Genomic DNA, 25209 nt, shown 5'->3' on the forward strand with positions numbered 1-25209 from the left:
AGAGCGCCCCCACCTGTTCGTCATTTCACTATATGGAGGGCAGGAATCAGTTAAACTGAAATGGTTGTTTTACAACGTGGGGTCTTACATACACTTTACCTTCTATCCTTCAGTGTGTACTGTACTCATAAGTGTATGAGTGTGATCTCAGGTATTAGTATGAAACCATGTCTGACAGAGGAAACTAAGGGGTCTACTCATAGAAAATTCAGTCAGTCATTACAAAGCATGGCCATAATTTAACACAGTGATTTCCTATGATTGTCAGCTCCATCTAGTGGCCATAAAATTGTATTTTTCATGAAATATGGCATTATGGCCACTAGATGGAGCCAAGGAAATCAGTGTATCAAATAAAATACAACCAATATTCATCATAGCTGGGTGAATGTTGGCCACAGTCATTCAACCAATTTTTTTAAAAACAGACCTCTAAGTGTTTGTGAAAACCTACACCACAAAATGTACTCAGCCAATGAAAGGTAATGACTCCATTTTTATTTTTCTACTGCTATCAATGGCCAACACGGTACAACACTTCATCCATGTCTTTGGTGATCTCTTATCTCCTTATGAACTATTTCCTCATATGAGAACTGTGATGTCCAGCAACATTCATATAGAAGACATTTCCCCCACTCAAGGCACTAAAGCATCTTGAGGGTTGTGTGGGATCCCTGATGTACAGGAAGACAGGACTTCAGCGAGGAGCATTTCCCTCATTTAGGACAGCAATATAGCTTCTCCCCTGTGTGACATCTCTGATGTGTGTTAAGATGGGACTTATGTGAAAAACATTTCCTGCACTCAAGACAGGAATACAGCTTATCCCCTGTGTGAGATCTCTGATGTCTGTTAATATCTGACTTCCGTGAAAAGCATTTCCCGCACTCAGGACAGGAATATGGCTTCTCTCCCGTGTGACCTCTCTGATGTGTGTAAAGATTGGACTTCTGTGAAAAACATTTCCCGCACTCAAGACAGGAATACGGCTTCTCCCTTGTGTGAGATCTCTGATGTGTGGAAAGATGATGCTTCTGTGAAAAACATTTCCCACACTCAGGACAGCAATAAGGATTCTCCCCCGTGTGATATCTCAGATGTGTGTAAAGATGATGCTTTTGTGAGAAACATTTCCCACACTCAGGACAGCAATAAGGATTCTCCCCCGTGTGAGATCTCAGATGTGTGTGAAGGTGATGCTTCTGTGAAAAACATTTCCCACACTCAGGACAGCAATAAGTATTCTCCCCCGTGTGAGATCTCTGATGTGTGTAAAGATAATGCTTCTGTGAAAAACATTTCCCACACGCAGGACAGGAATATGGCTTCTCCCCCGTGTGAGATCTCTGATGTGTGTAAAGATGATGCTTCTGTGAAAAACATTTTCCACACTCAGGACAGGAATATGGCTTTTTTCCAGTGTGAGATATTAGATGTGTAACAAGATTTGCTTTAGTTACATAACATTTCCCACACTCAGAACAGGAATATGGCTTCTCCCCTGTGTGTAATCTCTGATGTCTGTAAAGATTAGACCTATATGAAAAACATTTCCCGCACTCAGTACATGAAAACCTCTTATCTGTTGGAAGGATGGCACCGTCCCTCACAGTCTGAGGTTCCTCAGGATAAGAGGAATACGATGGTCCATCTACACTGTGTGGTGCCGGATGGACATTGGAGGTAGTCGGGTTTTCTCCTGGACTAAACTGTGTGATGTCCTCATCTTCTACTTTACAGTCTGGAGACAAAGTGAGACATTCCTCTGAGGTTTTCCTCATCTCCCGTCCATCTACTAAACTAGAAATAAAAGGATTATTACTAGACATGAGCTGATTGGTTCCCCTAAACCAGGACTCCACCCACATCTGGCAGCTTTGTCTCTGAGGATCTTACAATTCCCCCCCCTCAAGGTAACTAGTAAATGGGTCCTCTGATCTCCTACCAGTTCATTTCTTTATTCATGGACCTTAGTCAGAGAGTGAGGAAACAGCGAGAACTGTCTTTTATAGGAGTGACAGTGATAAGGAGATTATAGGACGAGTGTCCCCACCCCCTCTATCACTCATTGCCATCTTCCCAACACAAAAAGTACTGCACTTCCTTATTTAGTCCATGATTTAGTCATGAATAACAGCGGGACTGAGCCCAACCAGAGGTCAGAGACTGAGGATGGGGGGCGAACAACCAAGATGACTGGACTGATCCTGAAGACCCCCATCAATGGGTTATTTCCTTACCTCATTATCATTTTCTGTTTAAGGTTCCAAAGTATAAGCACTTCAATACTGGACACTTTTACCCCCTTCCTGCCCAGGCCAATTTTCAGCTTTCAGTGCTGTCACACTTTGAATGATGATCGTGCGGTCATGGACCTCATATGAATTATCATTTTTTTTCACACAAATAGAGTTTTATTTGGGTGGTATAATATCACCACTGGGGTTTTTTGTTTTTGCTAAGCAAAAAAATTACATTTTAAAAAACTAAAGGTTATGGTTATACAATTTTGCAAATACGTAACTTTTCTTCTTCACTGATGGGCACTGGTGAGGCTGCACTGATGAGACGGCACTAATGGAGACTCTTAGAAAGCACAGACGAGGCTTTACTGATGATTAGTATCCTGAATATCAATGTAAATGTGTCAGGATTTCCAATTATCGGCTCTTCTTTCCTTACACAGTGACAGCACCTGAGGAAAGGAAATGCCGATAACCGGCAAGTTTGTTTACAAGGGATCAGCTCTGATTGGACATGGTTGATTACGTGGTAAAGAACCGCTGTGATTGGCCCTTTACCTTGATTTTTGATCAGCTGTGTTCAAAGGACACAGCAGTCACTTAGAGAGTGACCGATGCATTCCCCAGGGGGCGTGTGACTGCCCTTCCAGAACAAGAGAGCCACGCTGTAGCTGTCTTTCACCTATGGTGCGGTACTGAGGCGGTTAACCAGTTGCTATCCACGCTATAGCCTAATGAATGTTACAGTGCAGCCAGCTAGTTCTGGGATGTAGTCATATGACGGCCTCCCATGCTGGTGCTTCCAGGAGTGTCTGTGATCACTGGGTCCAATCACAGCAGCTCTTTACCATGTAATCACTCTGTCCAATGACAGAGCAATTGCTTTGTAAACAAACCAGGGTCATGCCCGGTTCAGCTCTCTCCTCTCCTCACACCAATACCGAGTGTGAGGAAAGGAGGGAGATCAGTTGCTAAATCATGAGTTTTTCTAAATTCTGTGTGCGCTTTAGTATCCTACAGTGCCCTATAGAGCCCATAAGTGAGTGCACATCAATGCTATTAATTCCCTACAGTGCTAATCAGTGCACATCAATGCCATACAGTGCTCATCAGTGCCGTAGGGTGCTCACCATTTCACATTAGTGCTAATCAGTGCACATCAGTGCCATATAGTGCTCATCAGTGGCCTACAGTGCTCATCAGTGCCAAGGAGTGCTCATAATTTCACATCAGTGACATACAGTGCTCATCAGTGCTGTACAGTGCATATCAGTGCCCTAAAGGGCTAATCAGTGCACATCAGTGCCATACAAAGTTCACAAGTGGCCTACAGTGCTAATCAGTGCCGTAGAGTGCTCACCATTTCACATCAGTGCCCTACAGTGCTAATCAGTGCACATCAGTGCCATACAGTGCTCATCAGTGCCGTACAGTGCTCATCAGTGCCGTACAGTGCATATTAGTGCCCCACAGTGCTCATCACTGCCCTACAGTGCCAGTACAGTGCCCTATTAGTGCTCATCAGTGACACTACAATTCCCTATTAGTGCTTATCAGTGTCCATCAGTGAGTGCCCTTCAGTGCCACCCTATCAGTGGATCCTCATCAGCGCCCGTCAGAGCAGCCTCATCAGTGCCAGTTTATCAGTGCAGTGCATTAGTGAACCCTTCATCAGTACCCATCAGTTCACCCTCATCAGAACACAACTCCCATCTCTGTAGGAAGCAAAATATCTACAGCCTACCCCCTCCACTGGAGCCTCTGCACACAAGGTGCAGGACACACTCCATACAAAACACAGGAACTGCAGCTCTTTCCAGCAAAAGCCAGGAGTAGCCTCTGCAAATGACATGTTCAAAAGACTCATTATGCCTCATAGAATATATGTTGGGGTGTTTAATTTCCAAAATGGGGTCATTTTGTGGGTGTTTCCACTGTCCTGGTGCTTCAGGGTCTTCAAAAATGTGATAGGTAGTCAGGAAATGAGGTGTGTAATTTATGCTCCTAGAATGCCTGGAGGTGCTACTTGGATGTTGGGCCTCTGTATGTGGCCAAGCTGTGTAAAAGTCTCACACATGTGGTATCGCCATACTCAGGAGGAGTAGTAGAATGTATTTTGGGTTGTAATGTTTGCTTACATACTATGAGTTAGAAATAACTTTATAAATTGACAACTTTGTGTAAAGAAAAATTTGTTTTCATTTTCTTTCCACATTTTCCAAAAACTTGTGGGAAAAAAATGACATTTTCAAAAGACTCATTATGCTTCATGGAATATACATTGAGGCGTTTACTTTCCAAAACAGGGACATTTTGTGGGCCTTTCCATTGTCCTGGTGCTCCAGGGCCTTCAAAAATGTGAAAGGTAGTCAAGAAATTAGATGTTTAATTTATGTCCCTAGAACACCTAAAGGTGCTGCTTGGATGTTGGGCCTCTGTATGTGGCCAGGCTGTGTAAAAGTCTCACACATGTGGTATCGCCATACTCAGGAGGAGTAGCAGAATGTGTTTTGGGGTGTAATTGCAAATATGCATATGCCACGTGAGAGAAATATGACAATTTTGTGAAAAAATAAAAATAAAATTTTCAAAGAATTGTGGGAAAAAATTACAACTTCAAAAAACTCACCATTCCTCTTACTAAATACATTGCAATGTCTACTTTCCAAAAAGGGGAATATTTGTACTTTCCTGGATTGTTAGTGTCTCAAGAAATGAGAAAGGCCGTCAGTACATCAGGTGTGATCAATTTGGTTGGCACCATAGCTTGTAGACTTTATAACTTTCACAAAGACCAAATAATATACACTAATTTGGCCTATTTTTACCAAAGATATGTAGCAGTATAAATTTTGGCCAAAATTTATGAAGACAAATTACTAATTTGCAAAATTTTATAACAGAAACAAAGAAAAAAAATTTTTTTTTCAAAAATGTCAGTCTTTTTTTATCTATAGCGTAAAAAATAAAAAACCCAGTGGTAATTAACCACTTACCGACCAACCGCCATCATAATACTGTGGCAGGTCGGCTCGTTTCCGCAAATCGGCAGGGCAGCAGATGCACATGGCTGTTGTTCCTAGTGATGAGGAACAGCGATCTCTCTGTACTCCCAGTCAGTCCCATCCCCCCACAGTTAGAAACACCTCCTAGGGAACACATTTAACCCCTTGATCGCCCCCTAGTGTCAATCCCTTCCCTGCCAGTGACATACAGTAATCCAGTGGCGAAATTTTCGCAGTCGCACTTACAACTGGGCCCTGCCGTTCTGCCGCTGTGGGGGGGGCCTAAGCCCCGGCATCTCCCCCTGCACCCCTGGCTGTCTGTTTAGAATGCAGTGGGGGGAGGTGGGAGACGACAATCGGCAGCTCTATGTTGCCCGTGGGCGGCGAGATCTCCCTGGGGCTTCTGGTTTTCTTCCCGAGTGTCAGCGTATACAGTGGAGAGAGGAGGGGCCTCTGACCCAGGCATGTATCAGTTTCACTCTTCAGTGTACAAGTGAGTCACTCTGCTTGTACACTCTTGCTGATACATGTATAAACTGTATAAACTGGGAAAGAGAACTACAAGCCCCAGGGAGATCCCGCCACCTGTGGACACATAGAGCTGCCAATCGCCACCTCCCACAGAAATGTGCTGGGGGTTGGAGGTGCACAGACAGTGGAGACCAGCCAGGTACTGGGGAACCTCTGGAGGGGGGGGCTGTCTGAGGACACTGATGTAAGGGGGGCCCTCTGGGGACACTGATGTAAGGGGGGCTCTCTGGAGACACTAATGTAAGTGGGGGGCTCTCTGGAGACACTAATGTAAGGGGGGCTCTCTAGGGACACTGATGTAAGGGGGGGGTTCTCTGGGGACACTAATGTAAGGGGGGTTCTCTGGGGACACTAATGTAAGGGGGGGCTCTCTGGGGACACTAATGTAAGGGGGGGCTCTCTGGGGACACTAATGTAAGGGGGGCTCTCTGGGGATCCTGATGTAAGGGGAGGCTCCCTGGGAACCCTGATGTAATGAGGGGGCTCTGGGGACCCTGATGTAATGGGGATCCACACTCAGATAGGTAACGATATATATATATATATATATATATATATATATATATATATATATATAATTTTATCTATCTATATATAATCTATACATATATAGATACACACACACACACACACACACGTATATTATATACATGTGTATGCCTGCCCAATTGTATGACTTTCTTCACTTCGCTGCTATGGGCTGTAGATCTTTTGTAGACACAGCAACGCCCCTGGTAGGGGCCCTTCATGGTTTCCTGCACCGGGGCCCTGAAGATTCTAGTTACGCCTCTGCAGTAATCAGTAGATTTTTATAGCACTGATTACTGTATAAATGTCAAAAGTGTCAAAAGTGTCCGATCTGTCAGCCGCAGTATCTCAGTCCCACTAAAAATCGCAGATCGCCACCATTATTAGTAAAAAAATAAAAATAATAAAATTGCCAAAAATCTATCCCCTATTTTGTAGACGCTACCACTTTTGCGCAAACCAGCCAATATATACGCCTATTGTGAGTTTTGTTTTACCAAAAATATGTAGAAGAATACATATTTGCCTAAACTGATGAAGAAATGTGTTATTTTTAAAATTTCTGGGGATAGTTATTATAGCAAAAAGTTAAAAAAATATATATATATATATATTTTTAAATTGTCTGACTTTTTTTGTTTATAGCAAAAAAATAAAAACTGCAGAGGTGATCAATTACCATCATAAGAAAGCTCTATTTGTGGGGGAAAAAAGGACATAAATTTTATTTGGGTATAACATCACACGACCTCGCAATTGTCAGTTAAAGCGACACAGTGCCGTATCACAAAAAATAGGCTGGTCATTAAGGGGGAAAATCTTCCGGTCTGTAAGTGGTTAAATACCACCAAAAGAAAGCTCTATTTGTGTGGGAAAAATAAAGACAAAAATGTCATATGGGTACAGTGTTGCAGGACTGAGTTATTGTCATTCAAAGTGTGAGAGCGATGAAAGCTGCAAATTGGTCTGGGCAGGAAGGGGGTATAAGTGCCCAGTAGTCAAGTGGTTAAGGATGTTATTCAATTATTATGAACATGTAAAAGTCTGTGCTCCAATCAAATCAGATATAAAATGTCCAGCTGGTAGAAAATGGGTGTAACAAATCAGAATACATATTATGTTTATATATAGCAGTGGGTAGAGGGGGGAGAGCAGAAGTCAGGAAATCAGGACTATGTAATGTACACCATATTGTATAATATACAACAGATAGGACTATATAGTATTAGAATGCTTTAATGTACAACATAGAGTATATATTGCAGGGGTCAGGAGTATATAATGTACAATATAGAGTATATAGTGCAGAGATCAGGAGTATGTAATGTACAAGGGTCAGGACTCATAATATTGGTATTCAGTAATCAGTGGAAGCCTAAATGTTTACATGAGACAAGTTGCAGACGTCCCACACCGCTGCCTCCCATCTCCTGAGACTGCACTCAGTGACTTGGGTCTGAGACTATACAGACATATCCCTCCACCCGGCACAGCCAGCAAATAACAGAGCAAGTAATCCCGGGAGAATTGTTCTGTCAAAAATCTTGCCAGAAGACCCAAAACATATACCCCAGGTGCCTAGGTCTAATAACACCTATGGTGAAAATCCACATTTTGCTGCCAGCTGAACCCCAGAATCTCCATAAATCCAGTCTAGAGACATAAATTGTGTCTGCAGCACAGAGAAGGAAGATTATCCAAGAGAAATACAGGAACACAGGATGGGGAACACAGCTCAGGAAAGTGACCAGGTTATTACAGGCTGATATCACCCAGTCCCTGCCCTACTCTGGACCAATCAGTGAGCAGTATGGGTGTGGAGGAATGTATTTAGTGTTAATGACCCACCTGTACTGATCTCTGTAGGAGTGTCCTCCTCTATAAATGTCCCCGTTATTCCATCCTCCTCCATAGACTGCTGATCATCTCTCATATCTTCTTCTTCTGCTTTAACCTCAAATTCTATATCGATTGGATCTCCACTCTAAATCAAGAAAATGAGAGAGAATATCATCTGTAAATTATAATCGTTATTATTGTGACATCACATACAAAATCCACACATTGTTTCCCTTGGTCTGTATTTTATAAGCTCCGTCCCACCAACCTTGTAACAGTGAGGCATGGTGTGATCTTCCTGTGTGGAATCCTGGGAATACAGAGGACGGGGACATCTCTCTGGTGGGTTTCTGTAGCTGGATGACTCCTCTATGGTGTCCTGGTACAGATCTTTGTGTTCTTTTAAAAACTCTGACTCCTCCATCACCCCATCCTCATCATCCTCCTCTTTTATCTCTTCTTTAACTTCAATTTTAGAATCTCTCAGGTTTCCACTCTGAATATATAATAAAAATTACATCAATTGTAACAATGCAGATAATGTACAGATCCTAATGATACTATCAGTGATTGTTCCTCATCTACCTGATGATGGTGAGGGATGGTGTGACCTTCCTGTGTGGAATCCCGGGAATACAGAGGACGGGGACATCTCTCTGGTGGGTTCCCATTACTGGATCCATCTGTAGGAAACACACACACTGACTGAATACATTGTTTCTATGTGTTTATCAGATGATGGGGGATCTTGGTGGACCCTCCGTACTGCTCTCTCCTTTACAATAAAGTCTCCTCTTACCCGGTGATGTGAGGGGCGGCTGATTGTCCATCATGACGTCCTTGTAGAGATCCTTGTGTCCTTCTAAATACTCCCACTCCTCCATGGAGAAATAGACAGTGACATCCTGACACCTTATAGGAACCTGACACACACAATGATACAGTCACCATCCAGACACATCCCTTGTCTGTTACTGGATAATGTCCCAGAATTCCCAGCACCGCTCACCTCTCCTCCATGATCTCTCTGGTGACTTCTAGAATCTTCTTTGTATTTCTCTATTCTATCAGGGAGGGAGGTGGAGGCAATGTGATGGTCATATGATCTCCAGACTTCACAGGAGGAAAACTCTAGATCTGAACACAAATGGTAAAATCAGATGATATTCCCAGAATCCTCCTCACCATTCAGGTTTCCATTTTATTAAAGCCCCCGTTCAGGCCCCATATAATTTACCCGCACAGGAGCCCCACACTACGTAGGCTTAAAGCTTGGTGCAGACATTATGGGATCATTACATACAATGCAGGACCAACAGTCCCACTTTGCTAGTGAGGATGCCAAGGGTCCACCCACATCCTAAGAGCATCAGAAAAAAAGCCAGATGGAGGAACATTGGGAGGAGGAGCTGTGAGGTCAGTGTGATGTCATAGGACATATAGGCTCTGGATGGAGGGACATTTGGATGGGGAGATTTGAGGGGTCGTCTATATGAGGCTCACATGCAAACCAAATCATGGTTCCTGGGTGTGTCCTACCGCTCCTAAAATGAAGAGTGAACTTTGACCTTTACCATACAGAAATCTGTCAGAAATCTGTGAACAGGTGATGTGTGGAGGAACGGAGTGTAAATACCAGAATTTTCTCCAGAGCTCCTAATGGTGGGGATGGATTTTGCTGTGTCCTGGTGCCAAGTTTCCACCCCCCAGGATCACTGCAGGTGTGGAGAAAAGCTGTGTAAGAGGATATGGAGGAGAGATGAGGAGGAGATCCAGGAATCAGGATAAAGGTCAGGACAAGCAACAGACGAGCGCATCCAAGAGATGAAGCCGGGGTCACTACACAGAAAATCAATCCAAGGAAACAACAGGCAGGACGAGGAATAGCAAGAAGGAGCTCAGAGACAAATGAGAATATTGCTCAGCCAATGGGAGATTATCTCAGCATGACTTACATAATGAAGGAGATGAGGGGGAGGGGAGGAAGTCACTTATGGTGACCATAGAGACATGGAAATTCAGCTGGTTCAGCAAGGATCGGTCACATTTCCATCCATGTGTGGTCACTGCCGGATAAAAGTCACTCGATCAGCGGCTGCAGTCAGAATACAATAGTGCAGCGGGGAGGATTCCCCCATCCCCCTCCAATGTGTCAATGGGGGAATCACTTTTTTTTTTTCACTCGCTGGCTGAACGATAAAACTGAACCATGTATGGCCAGCTTTGGAAGCAAGATATATTAATCATCAACTGATCCCCCTGAAGGGGTTGATCTACATATTACCTCCTCTGCCACCAGATCCAGCAACGTGTCCTCTCTACTTCCTATGGGACGTCGTCCTGTGTGTATCTGACATCACTTCTTGTCTGTAGCTGACATCACTTCCTGTCTCCCATAGAGACTTCCTGTCTGGGTAGAGATGAGATCACCACCTTGTGGAGCTCAGGGGAACTGCAGTCCTGAGAATCATCTCGTAGTGTGAACACGTCCTTGTGATGTGTGTGTATGTACTGTATATCCTTATAGATGGGTCATCTCCACTCCCACCAAGGGTGATAGAAATATATTACTGCTCGGGGGGGAGACATTTTGGCAGCTTTGATTTTGCCGTAAAATTGATTGCAGATTTAGTCATGTAGAACATCTGTTATATGGATACAAAGAACCCCAGCCGAGAGTAAAGGGTGGAAATGGCTCCTGATCTCCAGATTTGGGCAATTATGTCACCAATATAAATAGAATAAAACCCGCGCTATGTGTAACAACTCAAATACCTACAAAAATAACTTATACCGGACTGCTGCTGTAACAAAGGTAAGTATTCCCTTTATCAACTAGAAGAGCATTATGTGTCACAGCGCTGTCCTATTGTGTGTGCACATAAATCATCACAAATACACTAAAATATGTGGAGACATTCATATATAAAGTGCTAGGGGCTCAAATAATATTCTCTGCAGATCTACTGCTTCCACTTTACACCTACTTCATGGATCGTATAGTGTTTATCAATAAATTAAAGTAAACTGATCCATGTGCAAATTTATATACAACATAAAGTGCTTTGTGCTCAAGATGCTGTTCCCTGCAGATCCACTGCTTCCACTTTGCACCTACTTCTTTCATCTCCTAATATTTGCTACTATTTTAAATAAAGTAAAAAATCTGTGCAAATTCATGTAATAATACAATATTTTGTACTCAATATAGTGTTCTCTGCAAGTCCACTGCTTCCACTTTGCATCTACTTCAATTTATTTTGCTAAAAAAATCCACCAATCAATGAAAAGTTGATAAGGTGTAAAGTTCTCGGTGCTCCAAACTGTGCCAGCTGTAGTGTAGCCACGCCTTCTTCCACCTCTTACACACGTGATGGTGAGGGCGCCCCCTTAGTAGTGCTTCCCCACTCACCAGAGCAATATGACTCCCAGCTTTTCATCTACCAGAGTCACCAACATCCTTCACACTCTCCTCTCCTCCGATGGCAAAGGAACTGGATCCTCCTCGCTCACTCCTGCAAGTCTGCTGCGCTTTCTGTCATCTCCCTCCTAGACTCCTCCTCCGACCGCTGTTCCAGCAGGAGCTCTGCCTCTTCATACACACTCAGAGCTCCGCCTCTTCATACACACTCAGGGCTCCGCCTCTTCATACACACTCAGAGCTCCGCCTCTTCATACACACTCAGAGCTCCGCCTCTTCATACACACTCAGAGCTCCGCCTCTTCATAAACACTCAGAGCTCCGCCTCTTCATACACAATCAGAGCTCCGCCTCTTCATACATTTAGAGCTCCGCCTCTTCATACACACTCAGAACTCCTCCTCTTCATACACACTCAGAGCTCCGCCTCTTCATACACACTCAGAGCTCCGCCTCTTCATACACACTCAGAGCTCCGCCTCTTCATACACACTCAGAACTCCTCCTCTTCATACACACTCAGAGCTCCTCCTCTTCATACACACTCAGGGCTCCGCCTCTTCATAGACGCTCAGAGCTCCGCCTCTTTATACACACTCAGAGCTCCGCCTCTTCATACACACTCAGAGCTCCTCCTCTTCATACACACTCAGAGCTCCGCCTCTTCATACACACTCAGAGCTCCACCTCTTCATACACACTCAGAGCTCCTCCTCTTCATACCCACTCAGAGCTCCTCCTCTTCATACACACTCAGAGCTCCGCCTCTTCATACACACTCAGAGCTCCGCCTCTTCATACACACTCAGGGCTCCGCCTCTTCATACACACTCAAAGCTCCGCCTCTTCATACACACTCAGGGCTCCGCCTCTTCATACACACTCAGAGCTCCACCTCTTCATACACACTCAGAGCTCCGCCTCTTCATACACACTCAGGGCTCCGCCTCTTCATACACACTCAGAGCTCCGCCTCTTCATACACACTCAGAGCTCCGCCTCTTCATACACACTCAGAGCTCCTCCTCTTCATACACACTCAGAGCTCCTCCTCTTCATACACACTCAGAGCTCCGCCTCTTCATACACACTCAGGGCTCCGCCTCTTCATACACACTCAGAGCTCCGCCTCTTCATACACACTCAGAGCTCCGCCTCTCCATACACACTCAGAGCTCCTCCTCTTCATACACACTCAGAGCTCCGCCTCTTCATACACACTCAGAGCTCCGCCTCTTCATACACACTCAGAGCTCCACCTCTTCATACACACTCAGAGCTCCTCCTCTTCATACACACTCAGGGAGGAGAGAAAGGGGAAGGATATACAGTACATACACAGCACAAGGCCTAAGTTATGGAGTTGTTATACAAATACAGTGACTCTATTGTAATATACTCTATGGTAATATTGCATTGCTTGTACTTCCTGTTTCCTGTTCTGTGTTTGCTGTTCCTGTTACACAATTCAGCACGACTCCTCAAACATCTTGCATTAATTTCTTAATTTCTATACATGAAACATGGTGTCAGAAGTGACTGGAATCGGGACGGAGCCTCTTGTTTGGAATGCAGCAGCTTTGTGATAAAGCTCTGTTTTGTGAGTTACGTGAATTTTCTGATATTTGAGAATTTAGAGACTTAATGACTATATAGCTGCCATAAATGATATTCCTCCCCCGGAGGGGATGACAATCAGGGGGGATTGGAGCACCAACTTGGAAACGTTTAGAGCTGAGTTTGAGGATCATTCCCTGGTTACAGGATTGTATGAGAAACCCACAGCAGTGCAACTCTGACAAGAGTCATGAGCAGAGAATACAGACATGTGTATAGATACAATCTGATCATCACAGCAGAGAATACAGACATGTGTATAGGTACAATCCAATTATCACAGCAGAGAATACAGATATGTGTATAGGTACAATCTGATCATCACAGCAGAGAATACAGACGTGTGTATAGGTACAATCTGATCATCACAGCAGAGAATACAGACATGTGTATAGGTACAATCCAATTATCACAGCAGAGAATACAGATATGTGTATAGGTACAATCTGATCATCACAGCAGAGAATACAGACGTGTGTATAGGTACAATCTGATCATCACAGCAGAGAATACAGACATGTGTATAGATACAATCTGATCATCACAGCAGAGAATACAGACATGTGTATAGTTACAATCTGATCATCACAGCAGAGAATACAGACATGTGTATAGTTACAATCTGATCATCACAGCAGAGAATACAGACATGTGTATAGGTACAATCTGATCATCACAGCAGAGAATACAGACGTGTATAGTAGGGATGAGCCGAACACCCCCCGGTTCGGTTCGCACCAGAACATGTGAACAGGCAAACAATTTGTTCGAACACGCAAAGTCTATGGGACTCGAACATGAATAATCAAAAGTGCTAATTTTAAAGGCTTATTTGCAAGTTATTGTCCTAAAAAGTGTTTGGGGACCCGGGTCCTGCCCCAGGGGACATGGATCAATGCAAAAAAAAAAGTTCTAAAAACTGACGTTTTTTCGGGAGCAGTGATTTTAATAATGCTTAAAGTGAAACAATAACAGTGTAATATCCCTTTAAATTTAGTACCTGGGGGGTGTCTATAGTATGCCTGTAAAGGGGCGCATGTTTCCCGTGTTTAGAACAGTCTGACAGCAAAACGACATTTCAAAGGAAAAAAAGTCATTTAAAACTACTCGCGGCTATTAATGAATTGCTGGTCCGACAATACACATAACAGATCATTGATAAAAACGGCATGGGATTTCCCCACAGGGGATCCCCGAACCAAAATTAAAAAAAAAATGGTGTGGGGGTCCCCCTCAAAATCCATACCAGACCCTTCAGGTCTGGTATGGATTTTAAGGGGAACCCCGCGCCAAAATTTAAAAAAAATGGCGTGGGGTCCCCCCAAAAATCCATACCAGGCCCTTATTCGAGCAGGCAACCTGGCAGGCCACAGGAAAAGAGGGAGGGATGAGAGAGCGCCCCCCCTCCTGAACCATACCAGGCCACATGCCCTCAACATTGGGAGGGTGCTTTGTGGGGTGTCCCCCCCAAAGCACCTTGTCCCCATGTTGATGAGGACAAGGGCCTCATCTCCACAACCCTTGCCCGGTGGTTGTGGGGGTCTGCGGGCAGGGGGCTTATCGGAATCTGGAAGCCCCCTTTAACAAGGGGACCCCCAGATCCCGGCCCCCCCCCGTATAAAAAGGGGTAACGGAGTACAAAAGTACCCCTACCATTTCACAAAAAAAGTGTCAAAAATGTTAAAAATGACAAAAGACAGTTTTTGACAGTTCCTGTCCAGTGTCTTCTTCCCTTCTTCATGCTCGGGCCGCTCCGCATCCATGATGGGAGGCTCCCGCTGTGTGACGCTTCTCATCTGATGGTTCTTAAATAACGGAGGGCGGGGCAACCCGGTAACCCCGCCCCCCCGACGCACAGGGACTTGACGGGGACTTCCCTGAGGCTTTCCCCGTGATGTCAGAGGGGGCCGACAGGGAAGTCCCCGTGCATCAGAGGGGGGCGGGTCACCGTTATTTAAGATCCGTCAGAAGACGAGAAGCGTCACACAGTGGGAGCCTCCCATCATGGATGCGGAGCGGCCTGAGCACTAAGAAGGGAAGAAGACGCCGCGGAGGAAGATACCGGACAAGAACACTGGAGCAAGAAGCAGCGGATCGGAAGAAGAAGAAGAAGATGGAGGAAGAAACTGAAGGAAGATAAAAGATAGAAGAAAGAAGATAAAAGAAAGAAGAAACATTTAAATAAAGGAATTGTCAAAAACTGTCTCTTGTCATTTTTAACATTTTTGACACTTTTTTTGTGAAATGGTAGGGGTACTTTTGTACCCCCTTACCATTTCACACAGGGGGGGGGGCGGGATCTGGAGGTCCCCTTGTTAAAGGGGGCTTCCAGATTCCGATAAGCCCCCCGCCCGCAGACCCCCACAACCACCAGGCAAGGGTTGTGGGGATGAGGCCCTTGTCCTCATCAACATGGGGACAAGGTGCTTTGGGGGGGACCCCCCAAAGCACCCTCCCAATGTTGAGGGCATGTGGCCTGGTACGGTTCAGGAGGGGGGGCGCTCTCTCACCCCCCTCTTTTCCTGCGGCCTGCCAGGTTGCGTGCTCGGATAAGGGTCTGGTATGGATTTTTGGGGGGACCCCACGCCATTTTTTTTTTACATTTTGGCGCGGGGTTCCCCTTAAAATCCATACCAGACCTGAATGGTCTGGTATGGATTTTGAGGGGGACCCCCACGCCTTTTTTTTTGGCGCAGGGTTCCCCTCAATACCCATACCAGACCTGAAGGGCCTGGTATGGAATTTAAGGGGACCCCCATGCCAAATTTTGGTTCGGGGCTCCTGCCACAATCACCAGCTCCTGCCACCACCGCCAGCTCCTCCTGCCACCACCTGTCCCCACCACCATCACCAGCTCCTGTCACCACCTGTCCCACCACCATCACCAGCTCTTGTCACCACCTGCCCCCATCACCAGAGCCTGACAACTCCATCTTCTCCTGTCACCTCCAGCTTCTCCTGTCACTGCCAGCTCCTGCCCCCACCACCATCACCTGTAATAGTATCCAGTCCAGTATCCAGTGCCCAGTCCATCCACTCTAGAGACCAGAGTCCCCTGCATGGCGTGACACGTCTCCTCTCCCCGACCCGCCACTCAGATGTCTGCTCTCCAGTCCACGAGGCTCCTCTCAGTCTGCTCACCCAGCTCCGCCTCCTGCCTGTTGGTAAAGGTTCAAGGTTGGCGGGGAAAAACGGACTGATATTATTGGCTGCGCGGGCCACGGCGGTGGTGGGCTGGGCAGAGGCTCTGCAGGAAACTTGCTTGGCGGTTCAAGATTGGATCTTCTCTGGGATTTCCAGAATTGCACATGCGCAGTTCTGACCCGAGCCGATCGCCGCCATTTTTACTGGCACTTTTCCCTTACTACGGGCTTTCACGGGCACCGGAAAAACGGCTTGTTTTTACAGGCTGCTCGTAAATCTACGGGCGGTTGGCAACACTGGTACAATCTGATCATCACAGCAGAGAATACAGACATGTGTATAGGTACAATCTGATCATCACAGCAGAGAATACAGACATGTGTATAGTTACAATCTGATCATCACAGCAGAGAATACAGACATGTGTATAGGCAGAGGCATATCTAGGGTATGGCAGCCATGGCAAGTGCTGTGGGCGCCATGGGGGGGGGGGGGGCGGCAAAAAAGCCACCCCTGCACAAAAAAAAAATTCCCACCCGTCCTCTCGCGGCCGCCTCCCGCACAATCTAGTCCCCAGCATCACGGCCGGCCTGCTGGAGCGCGGCGCCAGCACAGCACTTCGTTAGCAAGTGAGTCACTAGAGAGAAGAAAAATAATTGGAAACCCCCCAGGCAGCAGCAGCAGCAGGTACTAGTACAGACAGTACTTGTCACCACGATCTTGATCATGTGCATGCAGCATGTGTACAGTGTACCAGTAACCTGTAACCAGTGCCAACTGCAAAGCAAGCAATCAAATATAGTGCCCAAACTATTTGGATTAAATAAATATGCTTAGCTATAGATATCATAAATAAAGTGTAATAAAGTGATTTGTGCAAGTAGTACCTGCTGTTGCGCAAATCACTTTATTACACTTTATTTATGATATCAATGGCTAAGCATATTTATTTAATCCATATTGAGCACTATATTTTGATTGGCTGCTTGCTTCTGCTTGGGCCTGGCACACACACACAAATCGCACATGATGATGACTTGGACCTCTTTCACCCTGAGCCGCCCCGGGCGTCAGCAATAAAGCTGAAGCCCTTCTAATGCCAAGTGACACCAAACTGAAGTTATACTCGGGTGAGATCATGAAATCTTTAGGACTTTTCAGGACCGAATGTGTCATTTGTGACACACAACCTAGAGATTGAAATTGTGGAAATTTGCCATAAGCCACTGTTATCCAGTTCAACCTGTGAGCGTCTAGGGCTGATGAATTTCTCCATGCCCACAGAGCTCCACGTGATGGACAATCATTTCAAAGGGCCCTTGACAAAACGACAGCTATTACAGGAATTTAGTGATGTTTTTACTGGGCCTGTAGAACCTGTTCCAGGGGAAGTTCAGTTCCACCTTGATGTCAAGTTTCCTCCAGTCCAATGTGCACCACGCAATGTACCAGTGGCCCTAAACCAGGCAGTCAAGCTTTGGCTTGACCAGTAAGAGGCTGATAGACATTTAGCACCAGTGACTGAAACAACTGATTGGATAAGTAACATGGCGATTGTAAGGAAACCTGATAGGCTAAGAATATGCAAAGATCCCAAATTCTTGAATCAGGCACTGAGACGATCTCATTACATCATGCCAACTCTCAGGGATGTTTTCTACAAGCTGCCAAAGGCACGACTGTCCACGCATCTTGATGCCCGAGATGCATTTTTACAATGTAAGTTGGATACTTCAGGTAGCTACATGACAACTTTCTGGACTCCCTGGGGCAGGAAAAGGTGGCTTAAATTGCCTATTGGAGTATCAGTTGCACCAGAGGTGTATCAACATAAACAACATGAACTATTGGCTGGACTCAATGGTATTGAACCAATTGCTGATGACATACTTGTTGTAGGTTGTGGGATAGGAATGGAGAAGCAGAGCAAGATCATGATAGCAAACTGCTGGGATTGATGAATCATTGTAGGCAGGTGAAACTAAGACCTGACATGAAATAAAATGCAATGCAAGGTCAAAGAGGTCCGCATCCATGGACATATACTATCTTTGTAAGGTTTTAAAGGTTTAGCCACAAAAAAAAAATCAGGGCTATACTGGATATGCCACAGCCGACTAATGAGAAGGCTGGCCGCAGGTTTGCCTGAATTTGTAGGAGGAGTCGGGCTGTACTTATACCCGCCCTCCTCCTCCTTTCTCCTGTTGGTCTTCCCTCTCGTAGTGATGCCTCGGATGTTTTGCGTCATTTCCGGGCGACCAGCTGACGCCATTTCTGGTTTTCGGCACCGCAAGGTGGATGTGCGGTGGCAGCAGTAGACAGGCGTCTCCCTTTTAGGGCTCGGGTATCATATGGTGTAGGGTCTATGGCCAGCGCTAGGCTGTCCACAGGGGGGCTCCATCATTACGGCAAATCGGCGGTGGGGGGGTGCGCCTCGGGCCATCCAGCGGGGGTACACTGTCACTGTAAGGATAAAGATGGCACTTTACTTTCTGATCCTGCACGAATTAATGCCAGATTTGAGCATATTATACCCACCTCTATGCCTCCAGGGCTACCTACTCCCTGGACGACCTGTCAACAATCCTTGACACGGTGACTGTGTAGACCCTCGAGGGCATTCCAACTTCCTTTGTGAAAGCTGTTCCACTACATACAGCTGAAACATGCAACACAAGTGCAATTCCCCAGAGTAATCTTCGTGATGTCGCATGTAGTGGAAAGATTCCTCACTTCTCGTAGTGTAGATAGAATCCTGTCCTCTCTATATCTCCGCCTCACATGTGGAGACTCAGAAGGGAAATCTTCCCTGTTTCGCTCCTGGAAGGCAGATATGCTCTCCTTGTCAGAGGAAGACTGGGACCTGGTATTACAACAATCTATACCAACTGTGATCTCTGCTAAGGACCGGTTCATCCAATTAAAATTCATACATAGGGCCTATTACGCCCCCAAACACTGGCCTGAATACATCCCACACAGTCAGGGACATGTCCTAAGTGCCAACAGGCGGTTGGAACATACTATCATGTCATCTGGGACTGCCCGGCCATTCAGAATTTCTGGAGGAAGGTGGTCTCTGTTGTCAACATAGCTACCAACCTTTCAATGTCAATGGACTCCAAAGTGTTTCTCTTTACAGACTCAGTGACACATTTCACTCATACAATACTCTTGCTGTTCTATCTGTGTTTCTTTGCCAGAAAGGTACTCCTACAGCACTGGAAATTGGTGACTCCCCCTACAGTTGCCCAGTAGCGCATGCTGGTGGAATCTGTGCTGCCCCTGTACAAACTAACATACATTGGTCGCATGTGTCCCCACAAATTTGAAAAGGTATGGAAGACATGGCTCGTTCCCAGGTCACTCAATATATAAACCCGGGCTCACTGATAGGCGGACTGGTGGAGCCCCACCCTGGGAATAAGCTGGATTTCCGATTTTCTGCTTTAGAACGAGTTATGCAGATCATGCTTGCTTAGAGTGGGCCATTGACAACCCCAATCCTCCTTTTAAAACAAAAGGGACACCTATCTCTCCCTCCCATTCTCCCCCCCACTCTCATGCTTTGTCCTTTCCCCTCAATTAAACCTTGCCCCCTGAGGATGGAGGAGACTGTAATTGATACCCGATGCACCAGGTGCATCAACGGCACCTTTTAGATCCTTATGGAACTCCCTTTTTCTTTTCCTTTTTTTTCTGCCTGCAACATCATTCGAGTTGACTAACTCACCCTATTGTTAGAAGTCATCTCACCCTGTTTGCCCACTCTAGACCTCTTAATGTCCAGCATTACACCATTGTATATATTTACTTCTGCTATCTCAATGTCTCATATGCCTTAATACTGCATTTTTAAGCTGTTTTGATGCCTTGTCCACCAATAAAAACGTTTCTGTTAAAAAATAAAAAAAAACCCTGCAGTTTTTTCTGGTCATTGTTTCAGAATAGGGGCAGCTTCCGCAGCTTCTCGCCAGGGGATCCCGGCTCATATTATTAAGAAGTTGGGTAGATGGAACACAGCATGCTTCTCCAGATATGTCCCGGATCCACATGTTGAGATGTCTCAGGCTTTCAGGTATTTGGCTGACTGATGTTACGTTTACTTCAAATAAATCGGTTTGCTGATTTACCCTACTGTCTTTATTTTTGCCCCCTTTAGGCGTACTGACCACTTGACTATTGGCAGACCCCAGGTCACTTCCAATGTTTTCCTGTATCACGTTTCTTACTCGATCTCTCATAAAGACTCCAAGTAAAATGAGAAGGTTGGCCGCAGGTTTGCCTGAATTTGTAGGAGGAGTTGGGCTGTACTTAAACCCGCCCTCCTCCTCCTTTCTCCTGTCGGCCTTCCCTCTCATATCCCACCCACCCGGTCCCCTTTTTTTCTTCTTATCTTTTCCTTTTCATTTCATATTTGAGTATGCCCCCTTTAGGCGTACTGACCACATGACTATTGGCAGACCCCAGGTCACTTCTTATGTTTTCCCTTATCACGTTTCTTACTCGATCTCTCATAAAGACTCCCAGTACAAATGTGAAATCTCTGCAGTGCTTCATGGGATTTGTTACCTATTTAGCAAAATTCCTACCACGTCTCTCAGAAGTCTATTGGCCATTGAGAAGGCTTCTGGACAAGGATGTGGTTTGGCATTGGCTTCCTAAGCATGATAATGCAGTGCAGGAAATCAAACATTTGCTCACAGATACACCTGTCCTTAAGTACTATGATGTTACAGAACCTGTAACTATTCAAAGTGATGCAAGCAAAAGTGGACTCGGGTGTTGCCTGTTGCAAGCTGGCCAGCCTATCGCATATGCTTCAAGGGCACTGACCCCCTACTGAGCAAAACTACACACAAATTGAAAAGGAATTTCTGAGTATTGTGTTTGTCTGCCAGCGCTTTCATCACTACCTCTATGGTCGTGACGAGATCCCAACAGAAACTGACCATAAGCCTCTGATATCTATTTTCAAGAAACCACTTTTATGTGCACCCAAACAGCTACAGATCATGTTGCTAACCTTACAAAACTATTGCCTGAATGATGTCTATAAACCTGAACCTGAAATGTAGATTAGTGACGCTCTTAGCAGAGCTACAGCAGCAGGTCTGCAATGTTCAACTGGACCTGGATGTCCTATCACAGATCATTTATTCAGGCTAAACCTCACAGCCCAGTGTTTGTTTCAGATAAAACAGCACACAGAAATTCACAAAAGTTTGCAAGCACGTAAATCTGCTGTTCTGAATAGTTGGCCAAATTCAAAGATGGAAGTGCCATTACTTGTGAGAGAATATTGGACTTTCATAGATGAAATCAGCATTAAGGATGTGTAGCGGCATCCCGGACCACCAGAGATCTAATGGTGACCTCCAGAGTCAGGGAGAGCTGACATCTTTCTTTGTAGAGTGGGTTACTACTAGGCATGGTGGGTATAATGCAAGATGAAAGGATTGGGCGCCAGTCACGTTTTGCATGTGAACAAGAAATTTATTGTCTCTTAACAAGAACTGGAGGAGAGAGGGTTAGGGCCTGAACACCCTTAAGCAGATGCAATGGTAATTGGCAGACTCCGAGACACAATAGGCACACAGCTATACAGGCTGAGGGCCTCCTGCCGGATGCAACCACTGTATTTGTAGAACTTCTGTCTCCTATAGCAACTGAACTTGTAACAGTCTTTACACATAACTCTTAGTAACACTGAATGGTTCTTTTCACATCTCATAGTATCCCACTGTAGATCTTCACTCACTGAGCTCCCAGTCTCTCACTAGACTTCCAGATCCCAGCCATCCGCTGGATCCCCTGAGCTCTTCCACAGCTAACCCACTGTACACCCCTCAAGTGTCACCCCCGCTAACCCGCTGGGTCCCTGGCTTGGCACTTGCTGAAGCTTTCCCTGCCAGAAACCATGAATCAGACTGAGACAGAAGTACAGTTAAATCTCACTTGTTTAATAATAATAATAAAAAGGTAAACAGAGTAAACGTAGTCAAAACATAGCTAGAGTACAGGAACCAGAACGGAGAGTCAGACAAGCCAAAAGGTCAGAGAGCCAGAGAAGAGCATAGAACAGCAAGCAGGATCTGGAACCAGAAAGAAGTTCAGCCAAGCAAGTCTTTAACAGGAACACAGGAGAGAATCTCTAGAGATGTGACCAAGGTGAAGGCAGAGATCATCTGGGCTGGACGGCTTAGGTAGGCAGGACTGACGAGCAGGATATCATGAACTGGTGAGTCACTGTGGAGAGAAAGGAGCTGGCAATTATCCGACAGCTGAGCGACCAGCGTTGAGAAGGAAGGGCTAAGCCAAGCCCTGACAGTACCCCCCTCCTCAATGACCCCTCCCCCTCGGAGGACCACCAGGCTTGAGGGGAAAACCTCTATGGAAATCACTGTGGAGGACAGGGGCATGTACATCCAAGGATGAGACCCAAGATCGTTACATAGTAGATGAGGTTGAAAGAAAAAGACACAAGTCCATCAAGTCCTCTGGACCATACCCTTTCCAATGCACTAGGTAATGTATGCACCCACGGAACTTACGGGAGTTAACAATGGACTGTACTTCATACTCCTCATGGTTCTTAACCTATACAGGGTGAGGACCAAACACCGAGGTGGTAAAGCGGTTGCAGACCAAAGCTTTTAATAAGGAAACATGAAATACGCATATTAGAAGGTAGGTCTAATGCGTAAGCCACTGGGTTAATCCTGCAAAGAATACGGAAAGGCCCAATAAACTGAGGTGCGAACTTCAGTGAGGGAACACGAAGTCGGAGGTTGCGAGATGACAGCCAGACCCTGTCCCCAACCTGGTAGGAAGGAGCAGGCAGGCGTCTGCGGTCAGCATGGAGTCTGTACCTATAATTAGCATGTCGCAAAGCCTCCTGGACTTGTGCCCAAGTGGAACGAAGACCACAGAGATGCTCCTCTAATGCAGGAATACTCTGTGGAACAAACAAGTCAGTCAACATGGAGGGTTGGAAACCATAGTTCGCCATAAACGGGGACAATCGGGAAGCAGAATTCAAAGCACTATTGTGAGCAAACTCCGCCCACGGTAAGAGGTCTGACCAGTTGTTATGATGGTCAGAAATATAGCAACGTAGGAATTGCTCCAAGGACTGATTGGCTCGTTCTGCCGCCCCATTAGACTATGGGTGCTACGCAGAGGAGAAAGCAAGCTGAATTTCTAACTGTGCACAAAAGGCTCACCAGAACCGGGACACAAACTGACTACCCCTGTCCGAGACAATCACCTTGGGCAGCCCATGTAAGTGAAAGATCTCCTGAGCAAAAATGGAAGCCAGTTCCTTAGAAGTGGGCAACTTTTTAAGTGGAACACAATGGGACATTTTCGAGAACCGGTCAACCACCATAAGAATAACTGTGTTGCCCTGGGATTTGGGTAACTCCACAATGAAATCCATAGACAGGTGGGTTCAGGGCCTCTCTCCGTTGGGTATGGGTTGTAGGAGGCCCACTGGAAGGTGTCATGGAGTCTTACTCTGAGCACACACAGAACAGGCAGCTACGAAGGCAGTTAAATCAGCAGGTAGACTAGGCCACCAGAATTGTTGTGAAATGACCCAAAAGAGTTGACTCTTCCCAGGGTGGCCAGCAGCCTTGGGAGAATGGTAAGTCTGGAGCATGGCAGTACAGAGGCTCTCTAGGACAAAGCAGCGGTCACAAGGTTTCTCAGGAGGAGCATGGACCTGAGCGGCAAGAATTTTGTCACCCAAATTAGAAGTGAGACTGATGCGAACTGTAGCCAGAATACGATCAGGAGGAATTACAGGAACCGGAACCGACTCCATCTTGGAAGTGGAGGAAAATTGTCGTGACAAAGCGTCAGCCCTTACATTCTTAGTGTCGGGTAAGAATGAGACAATGTAATTGAAACTAGACAAGAAAAGAGCCCATCGCACTCTTCTGGGAGAGAGGCGTTTAGCCTCAGACAAGAATGTGAGATTCTTATGATCAGTAAGAATGAGAACCAGCACAGTGGTACCTGAGAGGAGATGTCTCCATTCTTTCAGGGCTAAAATGATCGCTAACAGCTCTCTGTCACCAATCTCGTAATTGCACTCCGCAGGTGACAATTTCTTGGAAGAGTAGCCACAAGGAAGCATAGCGCTCTCAGAGGTAGGACTTTGAGACAGAAGGGTGCCAACTCCAGTCTAAGAAGCATCAACCTCAAGGATAAAATGTAACGTAGGATCAGGATGTGCCAACACAGGAGCAGAAACAAAGACAGCCTTGAGACTCCCAAAGGCCTTAATGGACTCCAGAGACCAACTCTGTGGGTTACCGTCCTTTCTGGTCATATCAGTCAGGGGCTTGACCAGAGACAAGAAGTTACGAATAAACTTCCGATAATAGTTGGCAAAGCCAATAAAACACTGCAGAGGACGTAAACCCACGGGTCGGGGCCACTGTAGGACTGCTGAAAGTTTCTCTGGGTCCATCGAAAAACCAGCAGTGGAAATGAAATAACCCAGGAATTTAACCCTTTCACAATGGAATTTGCACTTCTCCAATTTACAATAGAGATTGTTCTCTCTTAGTTTCTAAAGTACATGATAGACATCTGTGTGGTGGCTCTCCAGGGACTTGGAAAATATGAGGATATTGTCGAGATAAACCACCACACATAACTGCAACAAATCTCGGAGGACATTGTTAATAAATTCCTGGAAAACTGCCAGGGCGTTACAAAGGCCAAAAGGCACTACGAGGTACTCATAATGGCCTGTTCTGGTATTAAACGCAGTTTTCCACTCATTGCCCTCCGTAATCCTCACGAGATTGTATGCCACTCTCAAATCAAGCTTTGTGAAAACTGTTGCTACCTTGAGACGGTCAAA

At 45.7% G+C, this 25209-nt stretch overlaps 3 protein-coding genes across 3 annotated transcripts in view; 1 reads left to right on the forward strand and 2 right to left on the reverse strand.

Moving 5' to 3' along the window:
- LOC141121690 (uncharacterized) overlaps positions 1–25209 on the reverse strand; it is a 187011-nt gene that overhangs the window by 116573 nt on the left and 45229 nt on the right. The gene's annotated exons all lie outside the window — the stretch shown is intronic.
- The window catches only part of LOC141121711 (uncharacterized), a 155068-nt gene that overhangs the window by 94613 nt on the left and 35246 nt on the right, over positions 1–25209 (forward strand). The gene's annotated exons all lie outside the window — the stretch shown is intronic.
- Positions 499–8290, reverse strand: LOC141121697 (uncharacterized). Its single transcript, XM_073611406.1, has 2 exons — positions 8159–8290; positions 499–1803 (listed from the first exon to the last, which is right to left on the reverse strand). Exon 2 carries the CDS (start codon positions 1782–1784, stop codon positions 720–722), a length of 1065 nt encoding a protein of 354 aa, XP_073467507.1. The 5' UTR covers positions 1785–1803; positions 8159–8290; the 3' UTR covers positions 499–719.

The sequence above is a fragment of the Aquarana catesbeiana genome, unplaced genomic scaffold (assembly GCF_042186555.1).
Source record: "Aquarana catesbeiana isolate 2022-GZ unplaced genomic scaffold, ASM4218655v1 unanchor228, whole genome shotgun sequence".
NCBI classification, from domain to species: Eukaryota; Metazoa; Chordata; class Amphibia; order Anura; family Ranidae; genus Aquarana; species Aquarana catesbeiana.